At 47.4% G+C, this 23,228-nt stretch overlaps 1 protein-coding gene and 1 pseudogene across 2 annotated transcripts in view; one reads left to right on the plus strand and one right to left on the minus strand.

Moving 5' to 3' along the window:
• LOC135909829 (uncharacterized) overlaps window positions 1-22,093 on the plus strand; it is an 81,585-nt gene extending 59,492 nt beyond the window's left edge. The window contains exons 6-7 of one of the 2 annotated variants that reach the window (XM_065441875.1): window positions 2,561-2,623; window positions 21,898-22,093. In XM_065441875.1, the coding sequence (XP_065297947.1) occupies window positions 2,561-2,623; window positions 21,898-22,020 (186 nt within the window). In that variant the 3' untranslated portion in view covers window positions 22,021-22,093. Of the gene's footprint in view, window positions 1-2,560; window positions 2,624-3,336; window positions 3,858-21,897 lie in introns of those variants that run through there. The other variant, XM_065441876.1, reaches the window with a different exon arrangement.
• On the minus strand, window positions 7,607-16,032 carry LOC139055003 (piggyBac transposable element-derived protein 2-like; annotated as a pseudogene).
• Window positions 22,094-23,228: the final 1,135 nt, after the last annotated feature.

A 23,228-nucleotide genomic window follows, 5' to 3' on the forward strand; every position in this document is an offset into this window, starting at 1 on the left:
CGTTCCAGTCCTCGAGGGCCTTCAATAGACGTGTTACCGGAAATAATTTTAAGAGCTGTCAGCGAACTCGGCCCTTTGTGCTGCAGTGGAATATCAGGTCGCTGCGACTAACGACACGCTGATCTAGTTCTTCGACTCATTACTATGAAGACTCCACCACATGTTATAGCACTTCAGACTATCGTAAGGAAAGACGAATATCGACTGCCAGGCTTTGTGCGTTTCCACAGTAACGCTGGACGCACGGAACCAGCCTGTGGCTCTTTGCAGTGTGTGGATGCGGCGCATTCGTGCCATGTTTCAAAAGCATCATTATACGTACGCACTGACTTGGATTTCACGGTTCTTGGCACAGACGACAGCTATGAATATGAGGTTGAGTGTACCGGTGTTACTGTGAATTTTAGGGCTGTGACCACGACGGTGGCATACGTACAACCGGCCTACCAGACACCTCACTACTTGAGTGCATAGTGTCTCACTGTGGTGCATCGTTTGTGTTATGTGTAAACTTTAATGCCAACCATCAGCGATCGTGTTCCCGGCCCCAGGATAATCGTGGATCAGAGATTAACGAGCTCATTATCAAGATTGATCTGCAAAAAATGGATCGCCGTTCACTTACATTTATAGGTAGAGGAAAGGAGCATTCTACTATAGGCCTTGCGATATCAACGAGAGATGTGTGCTTAGCCTGGTAATGCGAAGCTGGCCCGTGGAGCTCAGATCACCTACCCATTTGGTCAACACCAACACATACTGCGGGCCGACAGACTGCCGGCTGGTCTGTACAGTAACAAACTGGGACAATTTCCATCAGGTGATATCAAAGATACCATCTCAAGACACTCTGCTCAAACTGATAAGTGAGTGTTTACAAGCAACAGCAGAACAACGACGGAGTGTCGGTAAACCAAACACGGATCTTAAGCTTTTGCGGCTTCGCTCATGTCGACGTCACCCTTATAGGCGGGCGTAGTGCCCTAAACAAAGCACCGACTCGACTCTGCATAACCGCGTTGGTGCATCCATACAGCGACATACAAAACGTCCTCATCGTAAGAGATGCGCAGCTTTATGTAGTTGCTGCATACTGGAAGTGATTTCGAGTGATTGGCGCATGCTGAAGGCTCTCCGCACTCCCGAAGTCTGCAAGAATCCTACGGCTGCATACAGACGGGCTAGTCACCAAAAGTTCAAGTGGAAGCATTTGAAGACCTTTTCGCGTCTCTTATGTCTAGTGACACCAAATATGACGACCTTCGTGCTTCGACAAGTCAGGGTACAATAACTGCTTCCTATGGTCTAGCCTGCTAGATGGACGAGGCTGACTTCACTCTTCTGAGCCCAGCCTTTCCAAACGCCGCGCTGCCCTGGGTGAGGACGGTGTGACCTGCCAAGCACTGTGGAACATCGATAAGAGTTATCGTGAGCGTATATCGGGCGACTACAATGAAGTAAGGAGAACCTGCGATAACAGCAGAGAAAACAGGAGATACATAGGAAATAACAAGGAATAAAGAGGAGATAACAGCGTCAGCCGCCTTTCCGTCTTGATACATGATAAGGAATTTAACTTTCTTGATAGTTACACTTTAATTTTAACCTTACCTTTGAAAGCATTTACCGTGATTCTTGACACGCATGCGCAGCTCGCCTACTCCGTTTTCTCGTGTATATATTTGTTTAATTTCAATGAAAGATTTCAGTTGCGAGTAAGCGCCTTGTCCTGTCTCCTCTCTCCATAATCTTCTTGCGCTTTTACATATTCAAGACGCCACTTTCATTGGGCAGCGCACATCGCTAGTGAGGGTCTATCACCTCCTTGGCCTGCGGTGTACGACACTCGACGAATGTTTGTACCGCAGTGGTTGTGCGTCTCCACGCGATCAGGCTCATCGCGCTCTACTTAGTTTTCTAAAGAAATTTGACTTAGGTTTTGCGTTTGTAGCCTATTTCTCTTTTCGGGTGACCTGACCTCAAACACTATTTCTTCTATTTCGACATTTTTAGTGGCGTTACTTGCATTGAGTGCCTGCTGTCCGTGACCTGTACTGTGTGTTCTGCTTAATTATTTTAGATTTGTCATATTATTATTTATTTCCTGATCCATCCCCTTCTTCCTATCTTCTATTTCTATCTACGTTTCTTTCAGGTCCCTTCTAAAGAGTAGGCATGCGTTGTGCCCCTTCCGGTGGCAGTTGCCAGCCTACTCCTCGCTTCCAATTTCCTGCCTAGTGTACATAGGTTTTCAAGCCAAATAATGATAATTATATTAATTATGCTACATAAAATACGAGGATTTCTACAGAGCGTACGTCCTTAGACTTATCGTTGCCTGCATGCCTCACTGCGTGGGCATGGTCCACGCCACATGATCTTTCGCGGGCAGGTGAATGTAGGGAATAAGTCAAGGTTGCCAGATGGGGGCCTCTAAATGCAAACTCTCAATTATTCGGCTTAGCTATTTAGGTCTGGTCGTGCATTATCATAAATGTACGAACTTGTAGCATGATTCGAGAGCTTGCGTTAAGTGGCCTCGGTTTTCTTTTCGTTCCAGTACGACGTCAACAAGGCTTTCGTTTCCATGCCACAATTAATGTTCGTTGCGACGGCATTGCGAGTAAGTTGTGCGCTACCCTCTCTTTCTGTTTGTGAGCGGTTGTGTGTGTGTTTTCGTTAGCGCGTGCGTGTTTATTTATGTGCGTTTGTGCGCATACTTGTGTGTTCTTGCGTGCGTATTTGTGTGCACGTGTTTGCGTGTGCGCGTGTGTTTGTGTGCATAGCTCGTTTTATGCGTGCGCGTGGCTGTGCTGATGTGTTTTTGTGTGTTTGCGCCATCATTATATTTTTTTTTGGCTGTAATGGGGGTACCAACTAGTCCAGCAAAAAAAACGTGCTGTGGGGGAAAGAGCACGTGTACGGCTAGGAGAAGACGGTCTAAGACGGTCTAAACTGCACTATGGTGACTACTTGATACGGAGGGTATTTCGAGACTAAAGAATACGAGATAAGAAATGAAGACATTCGCGCTCGTCTGACGTCATTGATTCGTGCCGTCCGTTACATAGTTGCGAAATATTCTCGTCACTTCGGTTCACTTCGGCCTTGCTTTAGATTCTTTAGATACATAGATATCTAAAGAACAGAATCATTTATATCCTTTAGATAAAATCTCTTTAGGTAGAGATTTTATTTAGATCCACTGCAGGAGGTATGCTAATTCCCTTCGCTTACTCTTGGCTTGCATTAGTTGCATGCAACTTGCATGTAAATTTAGTTGCATGCAACAGGCCTGCATGCAAATTTGTTCACCGCGTATCTGCTTTACTACAGGAGAACGAGCAATATGCACTGTTTCGAGAAAGAGGACGACGACGAGTTGGTGGAAGCCTTGTGCCTGCATTGCCCGAGATCTGTGACCTCTCGCTGCGGTGCTCTACTCTCTGAGGGCTTCATTAATTGAACAAGGACGCCTCTCAGCACGCCTTACGATTCCCCTCGTAGCCCTGACTATATCCGTTGTGTTTGAACCAATTCTATCCTTCAAAGAGACCAGTGTTCATCTGTTCTACACATACTCCATGACCTGTCAAGCTCCATCCGTTGCTATTAATCCGAATTGCAACATTGTTATGCCCGCCAAAGGCGTTTATTGACAAGCCAGGTAGAGTTAAACGCGACGGCCTTGATCAGCTGTGCGCCTATCGAGATTCGGCTAGCGAGCTGCACGTCGTATTTTTTCTTCACATGTCTTGGATGCCCCACATAGCGTAGAGGCGTTAACCCACTACGCACGTAAGAGTGTCACGTTTGCCTCCGCGCAGAAGAAGCCCCCCCGGGCAAGTCAAATAGGCTGTCGACAAATAAAGGGCTTCAAACGGGCGACATGCGAAAGTTCAGTCTTTGCTGACCGTCGGCCATTTGATGTGAGCGATGCTATGCGGTAGTCTAATTGGGCCAGCAGTTTTTCACATAATCCACGTTTTCTCGTTAGTTTGCCAAGCTACGCTTAGTCGCTAGGGTTATATATCACGTGTTGCCGTCGGCGGACGTAGCGTGCCTTCGAGCTGTCTTTTGAAGGAAGAGTGCAAAAGCAGCAAGTCATCGGGCCCCAGACGGTCTCTCATATAATAAGATTGTCGCGGCTTGAAAATGCGAGGATAGTGTCTAGTGTATAAGGAGGCCGGCGAGAATAAATAAGTAATAAGAAACTGTAGCCCGTAATTTCGTGCTGTGAGGTGTTAAATGCATACGTAATTAAAGGTATCATGCTGTCCCAGTTCTTGTAATCTGACGTGACATGCACAGACAGCATGCTAGTAAAAGTTTTGTTAGTGCATTCCGTAAGGCTATTTGATTGTGGATGGTACGGGGTGGAATGTCAAAAACTTGAAGCACACAGACGAAGCATCTCCTCGACCACGTCTGCAGTGAACTGTTGCCCACGATCGCCCATGATGACTGGGAAGTCCATGTCGGAGAATGACAAAACGCAGCACAAAAATACGCACTTCGGTTTCAGTAGCAGATGGTATCGCAGCTGTCTCACAGTAGCGTGTAAAGTGATTGGCGAACAAGACAATACAGCGATTCCTATCAGATGACCGCGGGAAAGGACCAAGGACGTCGATGTTGACTTGTTCAAACGGAGTGCTGGGAGGTGGCACTGGATGTCGACCAGGAGGTGCACTCGTAAGACCCTTGTGATGTTGACACTCGCTGCAACTGGACACGTACTGGCCGGTCGTCTGTCGCATTTTAGGCCAGTAGAACCTTTCGTGAACGAGGTAGAGCGTTCGTGCAGATCTGGGACCGTCATGCATTGCGTGAAATGTTGAGACACGGAGACTCTCCGGGACCACCAGAAGATATCGTGAGCCTATAGCAGAATAGGTTTTTTTTTTTGTACAAAACCCCATCACGGACGCAGAAACGACTGGATGGTGCTGGTTTCCCTACAGTAGTGAGAAGTGGCTCTAAAGTTCTGTCTTTTTGTTGCCAGACCTTGAAGATATTTATGTGAGAAAAACCGGGCTCCAGTAATGCGACACATCGGTCGAAGTTGTCCGCGTCGCACTCCGTCGTTGGAAGCGGCATGCGCGAGGCAGTCAGCGTCGGTGTGCCGTCGGTCGCTTCTATAAGAAAGGGTAAAGTCATATTCCTCTTAACGGAGTGTCCAACGCGCAAGCCGGCCTGACGGATCACGGAGGTTAACCAGCTAGCAGAGAGAATGGTGGTCTATCATCACGATGCAGGGGCGCCCGTACAGGCATGACCGGAAGCGCTGTACTGCCAAAATTGCTGGAAGACAGTCTTGCTCTGTGACGGTATAGTTGCGCTCAGACTTACTTAAAGAGCGACTCGCATAGGTGGCGACGTGGTCTTTGGTGTAGACACGTTGGATAAGGACCGCGCCGATGCCAGTACCGTTAGCATCTGTACGAACTTCTGTGGGAGCAGTATGGTCGAAGTGTCGAAGAATGGGATGGAACGTGAGAAGAAATTTCAGCTCACGAAAACTAGCCTCACAGTAAGGGGTCCATTCAAAGGGAACGCTGTTCTGGAAGAGGCATGTCGGCGGATACGCGGTGTTAGCAAATCCACGAATAAACCGGCGGGAGTATCAGCAAAGCACCAGAATACTGCGTAGATCTTTTACATGGCGAGGTTGCTTGAAGCTTCCACCGTATCAGTGTTCGCTGGATCGGGTCGTATGCCGTCCTTATCTACTGGATTGCCCAGAACCAGTGCTTGGGGCTCTTCAAAATGACATTTCTTCGAGTTGACGAGCACACTTGCTTTGCCCAAGCAGTCTAGCAGAAGATCGAGACGCGCGTTTTTTATCACTGAACGTCTACCCGAAATTCACTACATCGTCTGGATGGCGCATGCATATTTCCTACTTCAAAACACGCAGGATGCTGTCCATAAAGCGCTCTAAAGTTCTATAGGCGCATTACAGAGCCCGAACAGCATCACATTAAATTAAAGAAAGTCCATCTGGTGTTACAAATGCTGTTTTCTGCTCGTCTTCCTTGTGCATTAGGAATTTGCCAGTGACCTGACCTCAAGTCAACACAGGAAAAGTGAGACGCTGATGAAAGGAAGTCGATAGCATCATCCATACGCGGAAGAGGATCTACGTCCTTTTTACTGATGGTGTTGAGGCGGTGGTAGTCAATAGAAAATGGTCATGTACCATGTTTATTCTTCACCAGAATCACTGCGCTGCCCACGGACTAGAGGTTTCTTAGACTGCATTCTTATTCAGCATTTCGCGGCCTTGGTCATTGATCATCGTGGGCTCCGATGTTGAGATTGGACGACTTCTGTCGCGAAGGTTTGGCGGATCCTGCATCTATGGGATCGCGTATACGAGAAGGAGGAAGCGATGGTGGCCCCTCTTGCTGCGAAACAGTCCGGTATGTTTTAGAATATTCGCCGCTTCATGACGCTGGCTAGTGCTGAGTGACGTGTTCACCATAGCTAGAGTTTAGGACTGAGGAGCAGGGCATGGATTAACGAAATGGCATTCATCCTAACAATCAGGGGCCTCTGTAAGAATGGCGAGTAACAGCAATTGATCTTCATGGCAGGCGGCAAGTTTCAGACCCTGCTGTAGTATTGCAGGTTCAATGGAACAATTTACGGTCCCTAAGCTAATGCGCCCCTGAACAACTGACAGCGTGCAATAGGGTATCAGCACATTCCTCTTGATGTAGCTCAGATGAGCGGGCACCACTGTAGCATGAAACGTTCCGTCGGCGGTAGCTAAAAAGGCGACTGAAACACACATTGCGAATAACGGAGGCACAACTGTACCCCTGGATACACAAAGCAGGCTTTCGTGATATGGCGGGCCTTCCATAGATGCAACAGAAAAGCTCGTACCTACATTTATTTCTCCTGTTCTTCAACCGACAATGACACCGCACAGCTTCAAAAAATCAAGGCCCATGATTACGTCATGCGTAGAATGAGGTAGAACAGCAAACTCTGCGTTAAATATTTTACCACCCCAAGATAACGTTTACATTGCACACCCCGACAGGATAAACTCCCCGCGCACTCCGCGAAACGTATCGGCACGGTTCCAGCCAAACATCACTTTTCGTCCTAGGAGGCTTTTAAATGCAAGACTCATCACTGAAACCGTTCTTCCCCTGTGCACTAAGGCCAGTGATGAAACTCCGTCAGTTAGTGCAGTCACCTTATTCCTAACATACAAATGGGTGGAGGTATCGCTGTCGACGTCGAAGATTGTCCAGCGAACTCGCCTCCAAATGCCGCGCTGGCTAGCTTTCCCGAAGTCGCGACGGGTAACGACACCGCGGAGACGGCAACCGGCTTACGCGAAGAGCGGGTGGTGGTGTCAAGCTGTGATCAAATGCTGGAGAACTGTTCCGCAGCGGCTCCGGGTGCTGGTGAGGCAAGCTTCCTGGATATATGTGCGAGGGCGAATAGGTTGCGCCAAGTGGAGCGCGGTACCGCCTAGATATCACCGATCGGTCGAGCCTCGGTGGTTGCGGCGATTGGAATACCTGGCAATGTGACCAAAGTCGCCACAGCTATAGCACATACGCAAACGACGATCGAAGCACTACTACTCGGAGCGCTCATACCTGGGGGGTGGTGTAGCAGAGTGAACTGGCTGAGCCTCCTGCACAGGAGGGACAGTCGGTCTGCGTGCAAACCTGCCGGGGCGAGGGTGTTGTCCAAGTCAATGTTCGGGCGTAAATATGCCCTTACGTGGCCAAGGAACTCCTCTGTGGTTGACGTGTGTGAGACATACCGACGGATGCCATGGCGCTCCTCTGGGGTTGGTGGCCGTGACACACAACGCCTGTTGCCACGAAGCGCCGCGTGGTGCAGGCACCATGTGCTGCGGGGAATAAGCATCACTTTGTTGTAAAACGTTGGGCGCAAGTACCTAGTGTCGCAGCAGTTCTTCACGCACGAGCTGCCGTATAGTAGACAAAAGATCGGCGGACGGGCTCTCATTGATGCTGGCAACAGTTGTCACTTTCGCCAGGCGTTCAGATTATGACGTAGTGCGACGTGTCTTCAACGTCTCAAACGTGCGGCCGTGACGCACGACATCTGAGACTGAATCAACGTGTTCCCGGCTTATCAGGAAATTGTAGACATCTGCAATTCCTTTCAGATGTCCGACTCCGTCTTCCTCAGATATCTGTGAATTTGCTATGTTGCAGAGCGTGAGGATCGCTTCTATGTATGTGGTGACGTTTCTCCAGGAGCTTGAACTCTGAGCTTGTGTTCGCTCCGCGCGTTTCTGTTTGGCGTAGCGATCGCCAAAACACTTCTTAATTTCTTCAACGAAGCGCTCCGACGTCGTTAGGCAGTCTTCGTGGTTTTCGTACCACATCAGCTCTGCCTCACTCAGAAACAGTACGACATATTCAAGCTGAGTGACAGTCCCAATGGTTGTAGCGGCTTACCTTGGCGTAGTGCCTCGGCCACTCGTCAACATCTTCGCCCGCTTGTCCCGCGAACCAGCCTGGTTCCATGTGGTGCTGCAAAGGTCCAACCGGCGCTGACTTTTGAGCACGTATAACTACAGCTGGCCTTTGTCCATCTCCCTCCTGAGCCATGGGGAAGGTCGATGGCAAGAGACCGACAAGACGGCGGCTCCGGCGGAGTTCTAGGTGTTTCCACTCCGTCGTACGTTGCCTCGTACTCCGCACACTCCACCACTCTGTTACGCCCACGAAAGGCGTTTATTGACAAGCCAGGTAGAGTTAGACGCGACGGCATTGATCTGCTGAGCGCCTATCAAGATTGTTGCTGTGCCTCAAAACATGGCTCGCACCTACAGGGGGGATAGGCCACACTGGGCTGATTAAAAAATTATTGTAATAAAATATGGAAAGGTGGTAAAGGCGTACATCTGAAACGAACCATTAGGCAACTAAATGCTAATAGAAATTTATAGAGGGCCTACACATAAATTTAGGATACAATGAAAATACAGTAAAGCATCCTACAGTCGGAACCTTAGCAGCGAGACCTTCCCGACGCTTCAATGAGCTTATGTATAGCAGTAATTATTGACCCTTGGCTTGTGCCTAATTGACAGGTGCCATAGGACAAGATGTTTGGTGCAGTAAGCGCTAACACCAGCTTACTAGTTGGAAATAAGAGGAACATTCTGCGGAGGGAGGAGAAGCAGCGGTAAGAAAAAAAAGGAATGGTCCATAGTTTCTGGCTCATTGCAAAAAGAACAGAGATTAGCTATGGATAAACAAGATCTATGGAGGTAAAAATTTACGCGGGGAATACTACAGCGGAAACTTGTTAATGTCACCACACATTGCCGTGAAAAGGATTTGATCATGTTTCACCGGAAATTTAGGTGTCGGAAATATCTGCTGAAGTTAGGGATGAAAAATTACAATTTAAAATTAAAAGATGTTTAAATCTAGCTCTTATAAAAGCGAAATCAGGAAGAATATTCAAGACTGGCCCATTTAGTGATGAGGATGCGAGCGAGTCAGGCGGTTCATTTAATAAGATTGTTTTATTGAGCGGGGACCCAGACAAAGAGGGCTTCGGACAAATTGTTCGGGGCAAGCGTGAAAAATATACTAAATAAGGTGTCACGATTATTAGCAGTAAATGAGTACCAACGGAAAGCGCAGCAGTAACAACTAATACTTAACCCATTAGGGACCAAGAAAAATCTACACGACCAATTCTGTTGATTTTTGGTGTACCACGTCTCTTTAGTAGATAGAGGAAATTCCTTCAGTATCAGGAAAAATATCTTTATTCCTTCAAAACTTATAGAGGTGTACTTTTTATAGTACGCTGTGTTCTTCCCATTGCAAAACAAACACTTGCTCCATGCTGTTCTTGGGTGCATAAAACTTGTTGAAGCACTCGTGTTTCAACATTGCACTTCACACATGCCTACATCGACCTTTTGTGGCAATATTGGCACCGCGGCGGCTTTTCTAATTTATTTGGAAAGTGGCTTCCGTTGTCAATTACAATGTCACCTACGATGGAGGCTGGCCGTGTGCGAGTGGCGTTATGTTTTGTGCCGAGACGCAGGTAATACCGCGTGACATTTTTTTGAAACGCAAGGAGGTCGATTGGCTCCTCTGCAACCACTTGATAAATTTTCCATGTATTCACCACGGCTACGTTTAGCATTTGCGTAAACAAAGGCCACCACCACTTTTTGCCGCGAATGCCAACTCTATAGTTGTTTACGGCTTGATCTAAGAGGTCTACGCCTCCCATGCCGCTGCTATAGCTGTTGAACAGCGTCGGTTGCGGAACATTCACCCTTTCGGGAACTGCAGACGACCACTGCTTTACAAAGGACGTGGGTCAAATACCGTCGTAGTTCGTAGCCGTTTTTACAACACTGCTGTCGTTCCACTTTACGAGGAGAACCTCACCGACGGGGTCGAAATAATAAAAAAATTCTCCTCTTTGCTTTTCTTTCATTTCTTTTTTAGCTGGAAGACGGGACTTTATATGCCGGTTGTCGCGAAGAATGCCTGTTGCCCTAAACCCCTCTTCACGAAGAGTAACAAGGACATTCCGACTTGTCGAAAAATTGTCGTAAAAGAATATGTCGTCACTAGGATCAGTGAGTGCCTCAAGCAGAGAGAGAACAACGCGAGTTCCCAGCGGATTCTTATCAGAGTTCAGAGATTTACCACAGTAGGTATCAAAACCATAACAGTAGCCGTCAGAACTGCACATCATGAGTTCTTGTACCCACAGCGAATTGGCTTGCCACGCATAAATTGTTTGGAAGGATGGTGTCCAAAATATTTTACCATAGACTCATCTATAGAACGGCTGCGGTGGAAGATACCATGCTGCTGAAAGCGCTCGTTCAGTAGGTTCATGAGGGGACGTATTTCGCACATCCGATAAGTCGTCTCCCCAATCAAGTCATTGTTGGCTAGGTGCAAAAATGTTATCTCAAGAAATCTATTTCGGCTCATGCGCGTAGCTACGTAGGGCACTCCAACATCTTCATCAAGCCACCCGTAAGATTTCTGACGAGGGAGCCTATGGTAGCCAGACAGCAAAAGAATACCGATGAACCTCTTGAGATCATCCAAATCGAGAGCAAAGCCGTGTTCATTTTTCTGCTTTGCATACTTGCCAGTCTGTATTACTATATGAATGAGTATTGTATCATAAAGAATGATGCTGAATACTTGACCCGGAGAATAACCGTTGTAGAGAGACCGCAACATGGCTTTGCGCTCCGCTGCCCTGTCAGTTGAATTCTCCCAGGTTTATTCAGGTTGATTCCTGGTCCAGTTGACGGCAGGAACCTTCGCGCGCTTCAACTCAAGGCGCACTCGTCATCTTCTTCTTCATTTCGATACCAATGAACTTCGAGTTTCCCTGTAAAAAAAGTGGTTTGATGTAAAGGATTTACGCGATTTCGAAGGCTATATCTCATAGTCTGTTTCGCTGATAACAGGAAGCCGTGACATCGGTAAGAACCTGCTCCCGCGCAGGGTGAACTGCACCTTGAAGGTGCATCGGAGTACAGTCGGAGACATCTGCGCAAAGGGATGCAAACATTCACCGTGCACACTGCCTCCCCTCCCACACTGAAACACCAACCCTCGTATATTCCAAGCCCTGTCCGATTGTCCCCGCTTCAGCCCCGCTACATACCGTAGAGGCTACTACGGATGAAACTAACGAAGAAAAATAGTGTTTGTTGGTACCGCGGTCATTGACGCCGAACAAGGAGAATAAGCAAAGTGCCTAGCTAGGCGCTACTAGCGTACTAAACCGAAAAAAAGTCCTTATCAGAAACATCATTCACTGGCATAGTACCCATACAGTCTTCGTCGCATTCCTCATCATCTGTTTCTACTGATGCGTCTGGAGGGATCATTCCCGCATACCCCACACGTCTAGGAAACAGCGTCTCCCGAGATACATGCCCTGACCTCACCCTCACTAAAGGGATACAGCAAGCTGCTTGGCACAACACGGAGGAAACTCTGGGCAGTGACCACTGCATACTTGCCACCACATTGAACGTTACGCATGCACGCCACCCGATAAAAAAGACAACGCTCACAGATTGGACAGCTTTTCGCAAAGAGCGAGCGGATGACTCCTCAACCGGTATTACGGATCTCGAACAGTGGGTACGAGAGCTCCAAGAAGACGTAGCCAGACATTCAAAACAGATCACACTCACCACAGACATACCGGCCGTAGACCCGCACCTTCTTCACCTCTGGGAAGCACGTCGAGGCCTTGTTAGGAGATGGAAGCGCCAAAAACATAATCGTAAATTGAAACTACGTATAGCGAAACTCACGGCAACCGCGGAATGTTATGCTGGGGAGCTCACCCGTCACAACTGGCGACAACTATGCAACAAGTTGCAGGGTAATGTTAGCACGGCCAAAACATGGTCGCTGCTACGCCATCTTCTTGACCCCACACAAAGCAAGGCAATTAGCCGGCAAACAATTCAACGTATCCTCCACAACCATCCGGGTTCTGATGACGAAATCCTGGAGGAGTTGCGGGCGCGGTACATAGGCGATTTCGAACCCCCACAAGGACAACCTCCAACCTACAGCGGGAGCGACAATTACGACCTCGACAAGCCGATCACTATCACTGAGGTGCAACAAGCACTCCATGCACTCACACGAAACACCACCCCAGGCAAGGACAAAATAAATAACAAGCTCCTGCGCAATCTGGATGATGGCACCATTCAATCTCTTACTGACCTCTTTAATCATCACTGGGAAGCGGGTACGCTACCAGCAGACTGGAAGCACGCGGACATCATACTCATTCCGAAGCCAGGCAAACTCTCCAGCTTAGACAATATGAGACCGATCTCACTGACTTCATGCCTAGGCAAGCTTCTGGAACATGTCATTTTGAACCGGCTTCAACCTTACCTAGAATCCAGCGACCTCTTTCTCGAAACAATGTTCGGATTCCGGCCCCACCTTTCTACCCACGACATCCTTCTTCAGCTGAAGGAACAAGTCCTTGAACGCATCTCACCGCACAACACCGGAGCGATTTTAGCACTCGATCTCAAGGGCGCTTTCGACAATGTGGCTCATCATACCATCCTTACAAACCTAAGCCTCACTAAGTGTGGTCGTAATACTTACAATTATATACGCGCCTTTTTAAGCAACCGCACGGCCACAATAGGCATTGGCTCACTCAGAACGCCGACGTTACCTACTCGCAACAAAGGAACCCCACAAGGTGCTGTTATATCGCCCACCCTTTTCAATATTGCTATGATGAAACTACCTGACAAACTCAATGCAATACCAGGAATTAGGCATGCAATATACGCCGATGACATTACTATCTGGACCACCACTGGTTCCGAAGGAGAGAAACAAGACGCCCTTCAACAAGCGACCGACGTCGTACAGCAATATGCAAAAACATGTGGTCTCCGGTGCTCTCCCGAGAAGTCAGAACTGTTAGTCGTTCGACAGAAATCACGAAGAAAACTCAGTGAACTACCCCACATCAAACTCACCCTCGACGACAAAGAAATACCCACAGTAAACCGCGTCCGCATTCTCGGACTCCACATACAACAGGACGGAGGAGGCGCATACACCATCCAACGTCTCAAGCAGACAACCTTCCAAATCATGCGAATGGTCAGCCGTATCACAACCAAACAATACGGACTGAAAGAAGACGACATTCTACAGCTCGTCCAGGCCCTGATAATCAGCCGCATTGCCTACGCTGCCCCGTACTTGCCCCTCACTCCCAAGGAACTAGATCAATTAGACGTACTTCTTCGGAAAGCCTACAAGCAAGCGCTCGGCCTACCACCGGGAACAGCGACACTCAAGCTTGAAGCCCTAGGAGTCCATAATAATATAAGAGAAATTATAGACGCCCACCTCACAAGCCAACGAGAACGACTAGCCCTTACACCAACAGGAAGAACAGTCCTAGCGCGCCTAGGGTACCCCACACACGGCAAAGGCCACGAACAAGCAATTCATCTGGCCCCCAACTTCCGGGAACACATCAAGGTAGCCCCTATCCCCAGAAGCATGCACCCGGAACATCATGCCGATCGTCGCCAAGCTCGCGCAAAAACTCTACAGGCAAAATATGGCAGTCTCCCCACCACACTGTACACAGATGCCGCGCAGTACCCCCAAAAAGCAGCCATGACGGCCAGCGTTGTCGACTATAACCTACAAGAGGTGGTCTCGATGACGGTCCGCACTGCCAGCGCCCTCGTAGCGGAGGAGACAGCTATCGCCTTGGCCATCACCTCTAGTCCAACCAACGAGTACGTCACAATTATTACTGACTCCCAGGCAGCTTGCCGTAGCTACGCGAGAGGCAGAATATCTTCAATCGCCCACCGACTCCTCAAACAAGCCTCCCAATTCCCGGACGTTGAAATAGTGTGGACTCCAGGACACGAGTCCCTCCGTGGAAATCAGCGTGCGCACGCTGTAGCCCGAGCTCATGCCTCCCGGGCGCCACAAGAGAGGGATACGGCCGCATCCATGGAGCCCGTACCTTTACAATACAACGCCATACTACAACACCACAGATTGAACAGACGACAATACCCGCCTCCACACAAGACCCTCTCACGTGAAGATGCCGTAACATGGCGACAACTACAAACCAACACATACCCCCATTTAAGCAGACTACACGCAATACACCCTACACTATATTCATACAAATGTCCCCTTTGCAATGAATACGCCTCCCTATGTCACACCACATGGGCGTGCCCCAACGTGAAGGCGGCCCCGCAAATACCCAACCCCACACCCGAGCAGTGGGAGGCCGTGCTGACTAGTTCGGACCCTCGTAACCAGCAGCAACTGGTGCGGCGGGCCCGGGAGACAGCAAGAGCCGCAGGAGCCCTGGACTAAGGGCGCCTCCCGCACAAGCAGAAAGACACCTGCTTGTCCTTTCTTTTTAATAAATGTTGCTCCTCCTCCTCCTCCTCTGGAGGGATCATGACCACATCAACATCATCCCCAGCATTCTGATGGATGGATGGATGTGTGTTGTTTAGTGGCGCAAGGGCCAGGTATGGCCAAAGAGCGCCATGACTGATAATGTTGTGTTAAGCACTGATTTGTGAGTGGCGATGGTGGGATGTAACATGGCTGTAAAGTGGCCTAAAATCGATCAGTGTCATGAAAGCGTAAAATAGTATAAAGCATAAAATTATGGTAGTGATACATGTAGTGGTCTGTGGATATAGTACGCGTGATAACTGGACATGGAGCTAAAATGCAAGAATATTTAACTAGCACTTATGCCTCCGGTGGGCATTTGAGCCTAAAGGCTGGGAGGCAGGTGCTTTCTTTATTGCACCTACCGCAGCAGAAACCTCTGTTAGAGGCTGTGCTACGGATTTCCTGGGGCTATAATATGAAAACTATGTACATCTTTTAAAAATCGAAACAGGCATTCATGTTTAAAGAGAGGTTCTATACCTATAATCATTTGAGGATGGAATGGAATTAGCTGCCGATGTGGTAATGGAAAATGCTTTCTCCTATTAGCATCTAATTGAGTGCATTGCAGCAGGATGTGAAGCACGGTTAGTGGCTCACCACATTTATCACACGTGGGTGGATCGCCACCGGACAAGAGGTATGCGTGTGTGCTGTATGTGTGTCCTATCCTGAGTCTGCAAAGTGTTACTTCTGTGTGGCGATTCTTTGATACCGGCGGCCAGTTGCCTAGATACGGCTTGATAACATGTAATTTATTTTCTGTCTCTTTATCCCACAAGCGCTGCCAGAAAGCCCTTAGCATTTTTCTTATTGACGGCTTGAGGTCCATTACAGGGACAGTCGTGCAAGTGTTGGAAGCGTTTGCGTGGATGGATGTGGCTAGCTCGTCAGCCAACACGTTTCCCTCTATCTCTATTCTGAGCAATATCTGCTGCAGCCTCGAGTGCTTCGCTGAGCCGACAAAAAAAAACGGTTTCTTGCTGAAGAAAAGAACCGTATCCATAGTATCGGCTGCCTACAAGAGCGACTGCCATTGTGCACACAAGAAGTCCCGCTGTACTATAGATATTACAGCGAGGTTTACTGTTATATAACACAAAAAGGGTGAAAACTTTAAAAGTTTCACAGCACTCAATGCTTACTACTGCTCTTTCTGAAGCTATATACAAAAAGGTTTCATGAAATATTGATTATTCTAGCCAGGAGGACAAGCTTACGGATCATCACCGCTTACCTGTTCGGTTGGCGGGAATGGATTGGCGATAGTTGATCGTAGACATATACTCCGAGGAGCGCTACGAACGCACTTGTTTGATTTGAGAGTGCTGCCTATCCCCCTGCCGGCGAAATGGCGAACTACTCAAAACGATATACTCATATTCCAATTAAAAAGAAATGGAATTGTAGCTGTACTTTTAAAAGTACAGCGGTCCCAAATGGGTTAAGAATTCTGTGGACCCAATTTTCTCATAGCTAGAATAACTGCCAGAAATTGTGCAAGAAATATTCGAGTATATTCAGAGAGATGGAGATCAAAAGACCAATTAAGCTTATATGAAAAAGATGCCAACGCCGGCCATCTCTACATTTTGTGTGGCATCCGTGGAAATAACGAAATGAAACGGAAGTGTACTAGGATGATCTGGAAGGAGACCATTAAGTATGCGCGCTAGAAGAAGTTGTGCGGGTTTCCAAAAATGTCACTGATAATCACTTTGACCTTTAACTAATCAGTTTTTGGAGAAATCAGGCACGGTAGCCGGAAATCAAGTTTTGATAACAGCGTCTAAACGAAAACAACTTGTGGTTGTAGGTAACGGCGCGAATGGGTCCTGAAAAATGAATCGGGGGAATTGATGAAGATGGATTGCAAAGGGGAGAGGGGTGCATCGTATAGCTTGAGAAAAGCCAATACAGTAAGTTGCTTAAACGTGGACTCAAGCGGAAGGATTCCAGCCTCCAGATAAAGCACGTCGTTAGCCAAAAAACGTGCCAGCCCAAGACATAGACACAGCCCTTGCCTTTCAATTAGTATTAAAGGTTTCAGCTTGCATGCAGCACATCCTGAACAAAGGACACAGTCGAATTCGATAATGGGGCGGACATAAAGGTTATAAATCATCAACAACGTAGCCCTTCGCATACCGGTCTTTTTATTACTGAAACGGCGCAGTAATTGCATTGCACGTTCTCCTTTATTACCAATTGTTTCGATTTGTTTCTGCCAGTTTAGAGCACCATCGTATGTTATCCCTAAGTACTTCAAAGCTACACTTTGGGTATCGGCTCACTTCGACAATGAAGAGTAATGAAAACGGGATTTGTCAATGGAAACACAAGTAACGAGCATTTCTCGACGTCAAGGGAAAAACACAGTCCGTCCAACCAGGACTCGAGTGCAAACAAATAAGATTGCCAAATTTTTTGTAACATATTGATATCCCGTGATGAGGTGAAAAATACCATATCGTCAGCAGAGACCTGGGATAGACGGTAACAAAATAATAAATAAAAGAGAAGAAAGAACAAATCCCTGTGGTACGCCCCTCGTCTGTTTATACGTACCCGATGTAACCCTATCTATGAAGCAAATTAATTGTCGAAAAATGTGAAATAATAGCGGAGAAAGAACAGATACCTGTGGTACGCCTCTCGTCTAGTTTATACATACCGATGTAACTCCATCTTTGAAGGAAAAGAATTGTCTATCTGAAAGCAACTCTTCTATCGAGGCCACTAGGTAGGCTGGAACAGCACAGCTCGCTAATCTAGAAGTTAAAATTCCGCGCTGGACACTGTCATATGGTTTCGCGATGTTTAAAGTTACCAAAGCTGAAAATTCTCCTGATAGTCCTGCGAGTGGAATGCAGCTTTCTGAATCAACGTGAGCTGATCATATGGAGCATGAGGCCTAAATCCTATTTGTCTCAAGCATAGAATACCGTGGGAAGAAGTGAATTCATTGAGCCGGACATGAATTACTTTTTTTGTTACTTTGGCTAGACTGGCAGTAAGGCCAAATCGTCAAATATTGTCCAAGACGTATCCCAGGTGCTGATATTTAAGTAAAAGCACAATTTTTGCAATTTTCTAAGAGTCCGGAATTCATGTATATTGAAGTCAACAGTTTACTATATCCAAAAGCTCATTAGGGAAAGAGTTAAATAAGCTTTACTATAGCTGTTGTAATACGGTTTGGTCCGTCGAAACCTAAAAGTGTCGATCTTCTTTCTGGTTTTGACAAAGATGCATGCAATGGGTTTTTTTGTTCATCTTTTACTTTGGCCACAGTTCTTTTAAACAGACTGCATAGAATTTATAGCCAACACAATTTTTTGGTGAATGATTGTGTTGGAGGCTTTTCCATCCTGCTTTTCTCCGCCTGTAAGCCCATATACCTGCTTCATTCCACCCAGATGAGTTTGACGGCGAGCTGCCAGACATAAACGCAAACTCAGCGGGCTGAATTGCAGAATTTAAAAGTACTACCACAAAGTCAGCCCGCCACTGATCATCATGAGTGGCCAACTATGATAACCCTGAACTTATTGCTGATCTATAACTTTTATAATTAATGAACCGTCTTTGCCGTACAATAGTAGCCTGATTTCAAGTGTAACGGGTAAATGATCGCTACTTCTGCAATTCTCAAAGGTATACCACGATGAAATAGACATCTGAGGAGTCCAGAAAGTCATGTCTAATGCCGATGAGGATCGCCCGTGTAGAAACGTCATTCGACCTGAGTTGTGACATTGTAGAAAAAGGTTGTGGAATCGGGTGAATGATAATTTTCAAACATTCGTTTTCATTCCCCATGAAGTGGGGTGAGAATTAAAATCCTCTGCCAGGAGTATTACATGAACTAGTTCGGTACACTGAGTCCGGGTGATCAGTGCAGTTTCCTTCGTTCGGGAATCACGCATTAGCTGTAAACACAATGCAACCAGACAATAAAGAATCTAATCCTAAAAGTTCGCAGTCTGAACACACATGTTCAAAAGAAACAGTTACCTTATGATACATTTTTATGAAACTAATGCTAACAGCTCGACGCCTCTACTACGGCGATCTAGACGAAATGTTCAAAAATTATTATTGGTAAATCGCTGATGTGACGAAAGCCAGGATTCTTGAAGTAAAATAACATCTGGGATTAGGTAATGAACTAGAGGAAGTAGGTCAAGGTAACCGGAGGAGATAGAGCCGCAATTCATTCATTGAAGAACCTTTACTGATACAATGGTGGTGCTAGTATGGATAACTCCACGGCAGCAGGCAACGCATCCTGCTCGTGGTAGGCACTTTTTTTCCTTTCTCGCCTTAGGTTGAGGAGAATCAGGCGGAGACAGTGGGGAACTCTTGCGTCTATTGTCAATGGTTCCAAGCCTCATGTGTCCAAATGAGACGCTGGGCCCCACAGTCGCAGATAGCGGAGTACACACGGAAGTGTCATACCCAATTTCTGTCGGATTGCCAAAGATGGTTTGTTTTGAATGTTGAGCACAAGTACTATTTAAAAGCAGAACAGCATAAGAGTGCGATTGTAAGAGGCTGTTGAATTTGGCCAGTTGGCATCTCGGTAATACAGTCGGCAGACGTATTGAGGAGACGCTCTGTAACTGCTGTCATTGCTTTGTCAATAGCTGCGGCGACTACGCCCGAAACTGTAGCTTATAGTGATGTGGACTGACGGGATCCAGCGGCTGCGTAACCGACGTCACGCTCTTTCATTTCTGCTATTGCTTCCGCACAGGAACAATGGCGTTTCTCAGCAGTCTCCAGCGCCTGAATCACACGGCTTCGCGCGGGACAATTATCCGTAGCATTATGCATTCCTTCGCACAAGCAACACCTAGGTGCATCTATGTCGCAGGTTGATGAGTAGCGAGTAGTGCCACAGTTGCAGCATCTCGCTGAAGATCTGCAGGCGTTCGCACTGTGTCCATATCTCCAGCAGTTTCGGCACTGAAGTGGTCTAGGTGTCAACGCCTCCACTCGGAATAAATACGGCCATACCTCAGTCGCACGCGTTAAACCGGCGAACGATACAATAACGCTCTCATTTGGAACTCGGTTATCACCCACTGACCTATTGCATCTGTAGACAGAAACAACACCCACCGCAGACAGCATCATCAAGAAAGTCTTAGGAGTGATATTGACAATGCCCTTAACGTATGCAAGGTAAGGTGGCACGAAAGCACGGACCGCGAATATGGTGCAGTTAAGCAAATCATTGAGGCACTGGACATCAGCCGACTTATACTGAATGCCGGTCTTAACAAAACGCCTCACCTCGGAGTTGTCAATGAAATGTTCCGTTATAGAACGCAGCTTCTCCTGGAAACTTTCCGATTCAGTCAGCCGAATGGATCGACCATCTGTGGGAGCGAGCGCCACGTGCAAGGTATTCACCCCAATTCCCAAGGAAACACTCCAAAGGCACCGACTCAGTGGGACGACTAGCTGACCGGAGCGAGCCCTGGCCGGGACAGGAGACCAGCATTCACGGTCCCTGGAAAAGAAAGGAAGAAAAAGCAACAACCTATAGCAGGAACAAGTCACTACAATCAGTTAAAATGTGGCCGATCCCCTCTCGGACTCGAGACAAGAGGAAGTGAGGCGCTCGGTTCCGCTTCTGTCACTGTGCTGTTGGCGAATGTTTGAGAGCACACGCAGGTCTGCACTTGGCCTATCACGCTCCCTTATTAGATTCAGCTAGCCAGCCGCACGTCCTCTTCTTCCTTCACCTGTCCCTTGAATGTCCCAGTAAAACCACTACACACCTAAGAGTGTCACATAGCATTTATCCAGGTTTCTTTCTACTCTCAGCCATATGCCAGTCCTGTTATTTGTTTATGTTAGGCCTATTATTCTCTGGTACGTCTCACATTGATGGCACATTCTGTTGTTTCCTTTAATTATTCTCTGTTATAGCCCAAAGGGTTTGTCCTACAGATTAGCACTGGTGGAATGCACTGTCTACCAACATTGCTTTCTAAGGATATCCGGAAGGCGCTGCTCATGACAAGGGATATGTCCACCATGTGGATTAAAGCCAATATTCATTCTCCTGCGGATTGTGTTCTCCTGAGATCGTACTGTGTGATTACCCGGCCTAGGTAACCACACTTTTCTAGAACATGGAGCGGCCTACGAAAAAAAAGGCAGATCGAACGCTATGTTGAAATCCAAATGAAGCGAAGCTCCACGTAGCAGCGACGATACATGACATGCGCACGGCATCATCTTCTGTAGCTGTTGGTTCTCTCTCTCACCGATACAAATGCCATGTATGACGCCTGTGGACGGTGTATGCACAGAGAAGTGCGTCAGATAAGTCCTAAGTACGTCTAAGGCTTCCATACCGATTTTATCACAGTGGCACATACCAATTCTGGGGATGTGGTCAAGAATGGGCAAATATCCATTTACCCAAGTTTTCTAATCGGGCACGCGTCCACTGACCCATACCCAGAGGCACATGCCGATTAGACCACGTGCTTATCGACTACATGCGAGAAAACTGCAAAAAGGCTAAAAGAAGTATCCTTCTAGGAAAATGTCTTGTTTTTAGCTTTTAAAACAGTGAACTATTTTTCACGCGGCTGGCCTCTTCTTGTCAATATCTTACATAGCGGGTCAACGTTACCAGGATATAATGTCGGTGTAGGTACAGCTTCCAGCCAAACCTTTTCTAGGATCTGTGTCTCTTATTAACGCAAATTATAGAGTCTTCCATATTAGTGCGAAATGAATCGAACAAGGGTTTATTGCGCTACCTTGTTTTTAGGCATCCATCTTTGTCAGAGATTACGCTGTTTTCAATGTTTCTATTCTCATGCCACAACTCACTCTTTTGCAGGCATCCATCCTTTGCAGCTTGTACAGAACCTTCCAAATGTATTCGCCGGGGTCAGGCAACGCTCAGAATGAAGGTCCACTTGTACATGTGCGGCGTGCAAGCCCCGCTTCTGAGGCAAATTGACCGAGCAGTAGATGCGGAGTGACTAATGAATTCACTCGATCGCACACGCAATAAAGCTGATGTTATGAGTGCCCCAATGTGAGAAGTGTCTTTCTGTGGGGAGTGGGAGTTAACGTTGGGAGGGTAAGGTTGAAGAAAGAAGTCAAATAAGCTACCATTGCGCACGGCGCCGTAATACCCGGAAACTACTACTGTGATGGCTAACGTTTTACTCCGCGAGGCCGACTCACTGCAAAGCGAATTAAGTGACCGACAGACTCGTTGCAGATGCTCAGCCTTAATTTAAGCTGTAAATTGGTATTTACATATATTTGCACAATAAATGAGCACAGAAAACTGAGAAAAATAGTGCTAAAAACGGAAAGACGAAACAATGTACAGTGCCTGACGCCTGATGCACGGAGGAGGTGCTTTTATAGATACATATACGTTCTCAACGTGCCACTAAAACCCAGAGTGCAAGCATACGGCGAGTACCTAAAAAAGTCACAAAGCGCATGGAACAAGCAGCACTGTCACAGCGTAAGCTGGACGAGTGCCACCATAGGAGCTCCATTTTCGGCAACTCGCATTATAGGGTCTTCCCGGCGAAGTCTCCTTGCGTCGTTTTCACGAGAAGGAACTCAATTGTCCGCCCGCCGTCGACGGCGAGCTGCGGCTTGTTCTGCTCTCTAGACAGCTGTCTGCTGCGCCCGACGTTGCCTGGTTGCACCCGCGCGCGTAGCACTGCGATTCGCTTCTCCAGCAGTGGTTCCTACCTTGCGAGGGGGCGCTAGAACGTGTCATCATCATCATCATCAGCCTGGTTACGCCCACTGCAGGGCAAAGGCCTCTCCCATATTTCTCCAACAACCCCGGTCATGTACTAATTGTGGCCATGCCGTCCCTGCAAACTTCTTAATCTCATCCGCCCACCTAACTTTCTGCCGTCCCCTGCTACGCTTCCCTTCCCTTGAAATCCAGTCCGTAACCCTTAATGACCATCGGTTATCTTCCCTCCTCATTACATGTCCTGCCCATGCCCATTTCTTTTTCTTGATTTCAACTAAGATGTCATTAACTCGCGTTTGTTCCCTCACCCAATCTGCTCTTTTCTTATGCCTTTACGTTACACCTATCATTCTTCTTTCCATAGCTCGTTGCGTCGTCCTCAATTTGAGTAGAACCCTTTTCGTAAGCCTCCAGCTTTCTGCCCGGTAGGTGAGTAC

This window comes from Dermacentor albipictus, chromosome 1 (genome assembly GCF_038994185.2).
Source record: "Dermacentor albipictus isolate Rhodes 1998 colony chromosome 1, USDA_Dalb.pri_finalv2, whole genome shotgun sequence".
In the NCBI taxonomy this organism is placed as follows: domain Eukaryota; kingdom Metazoa; phylum Arthropoda; class Arachnida; order Ixodida; family Ixodidae; genus Dermacentor; species Dermacentor albipictus.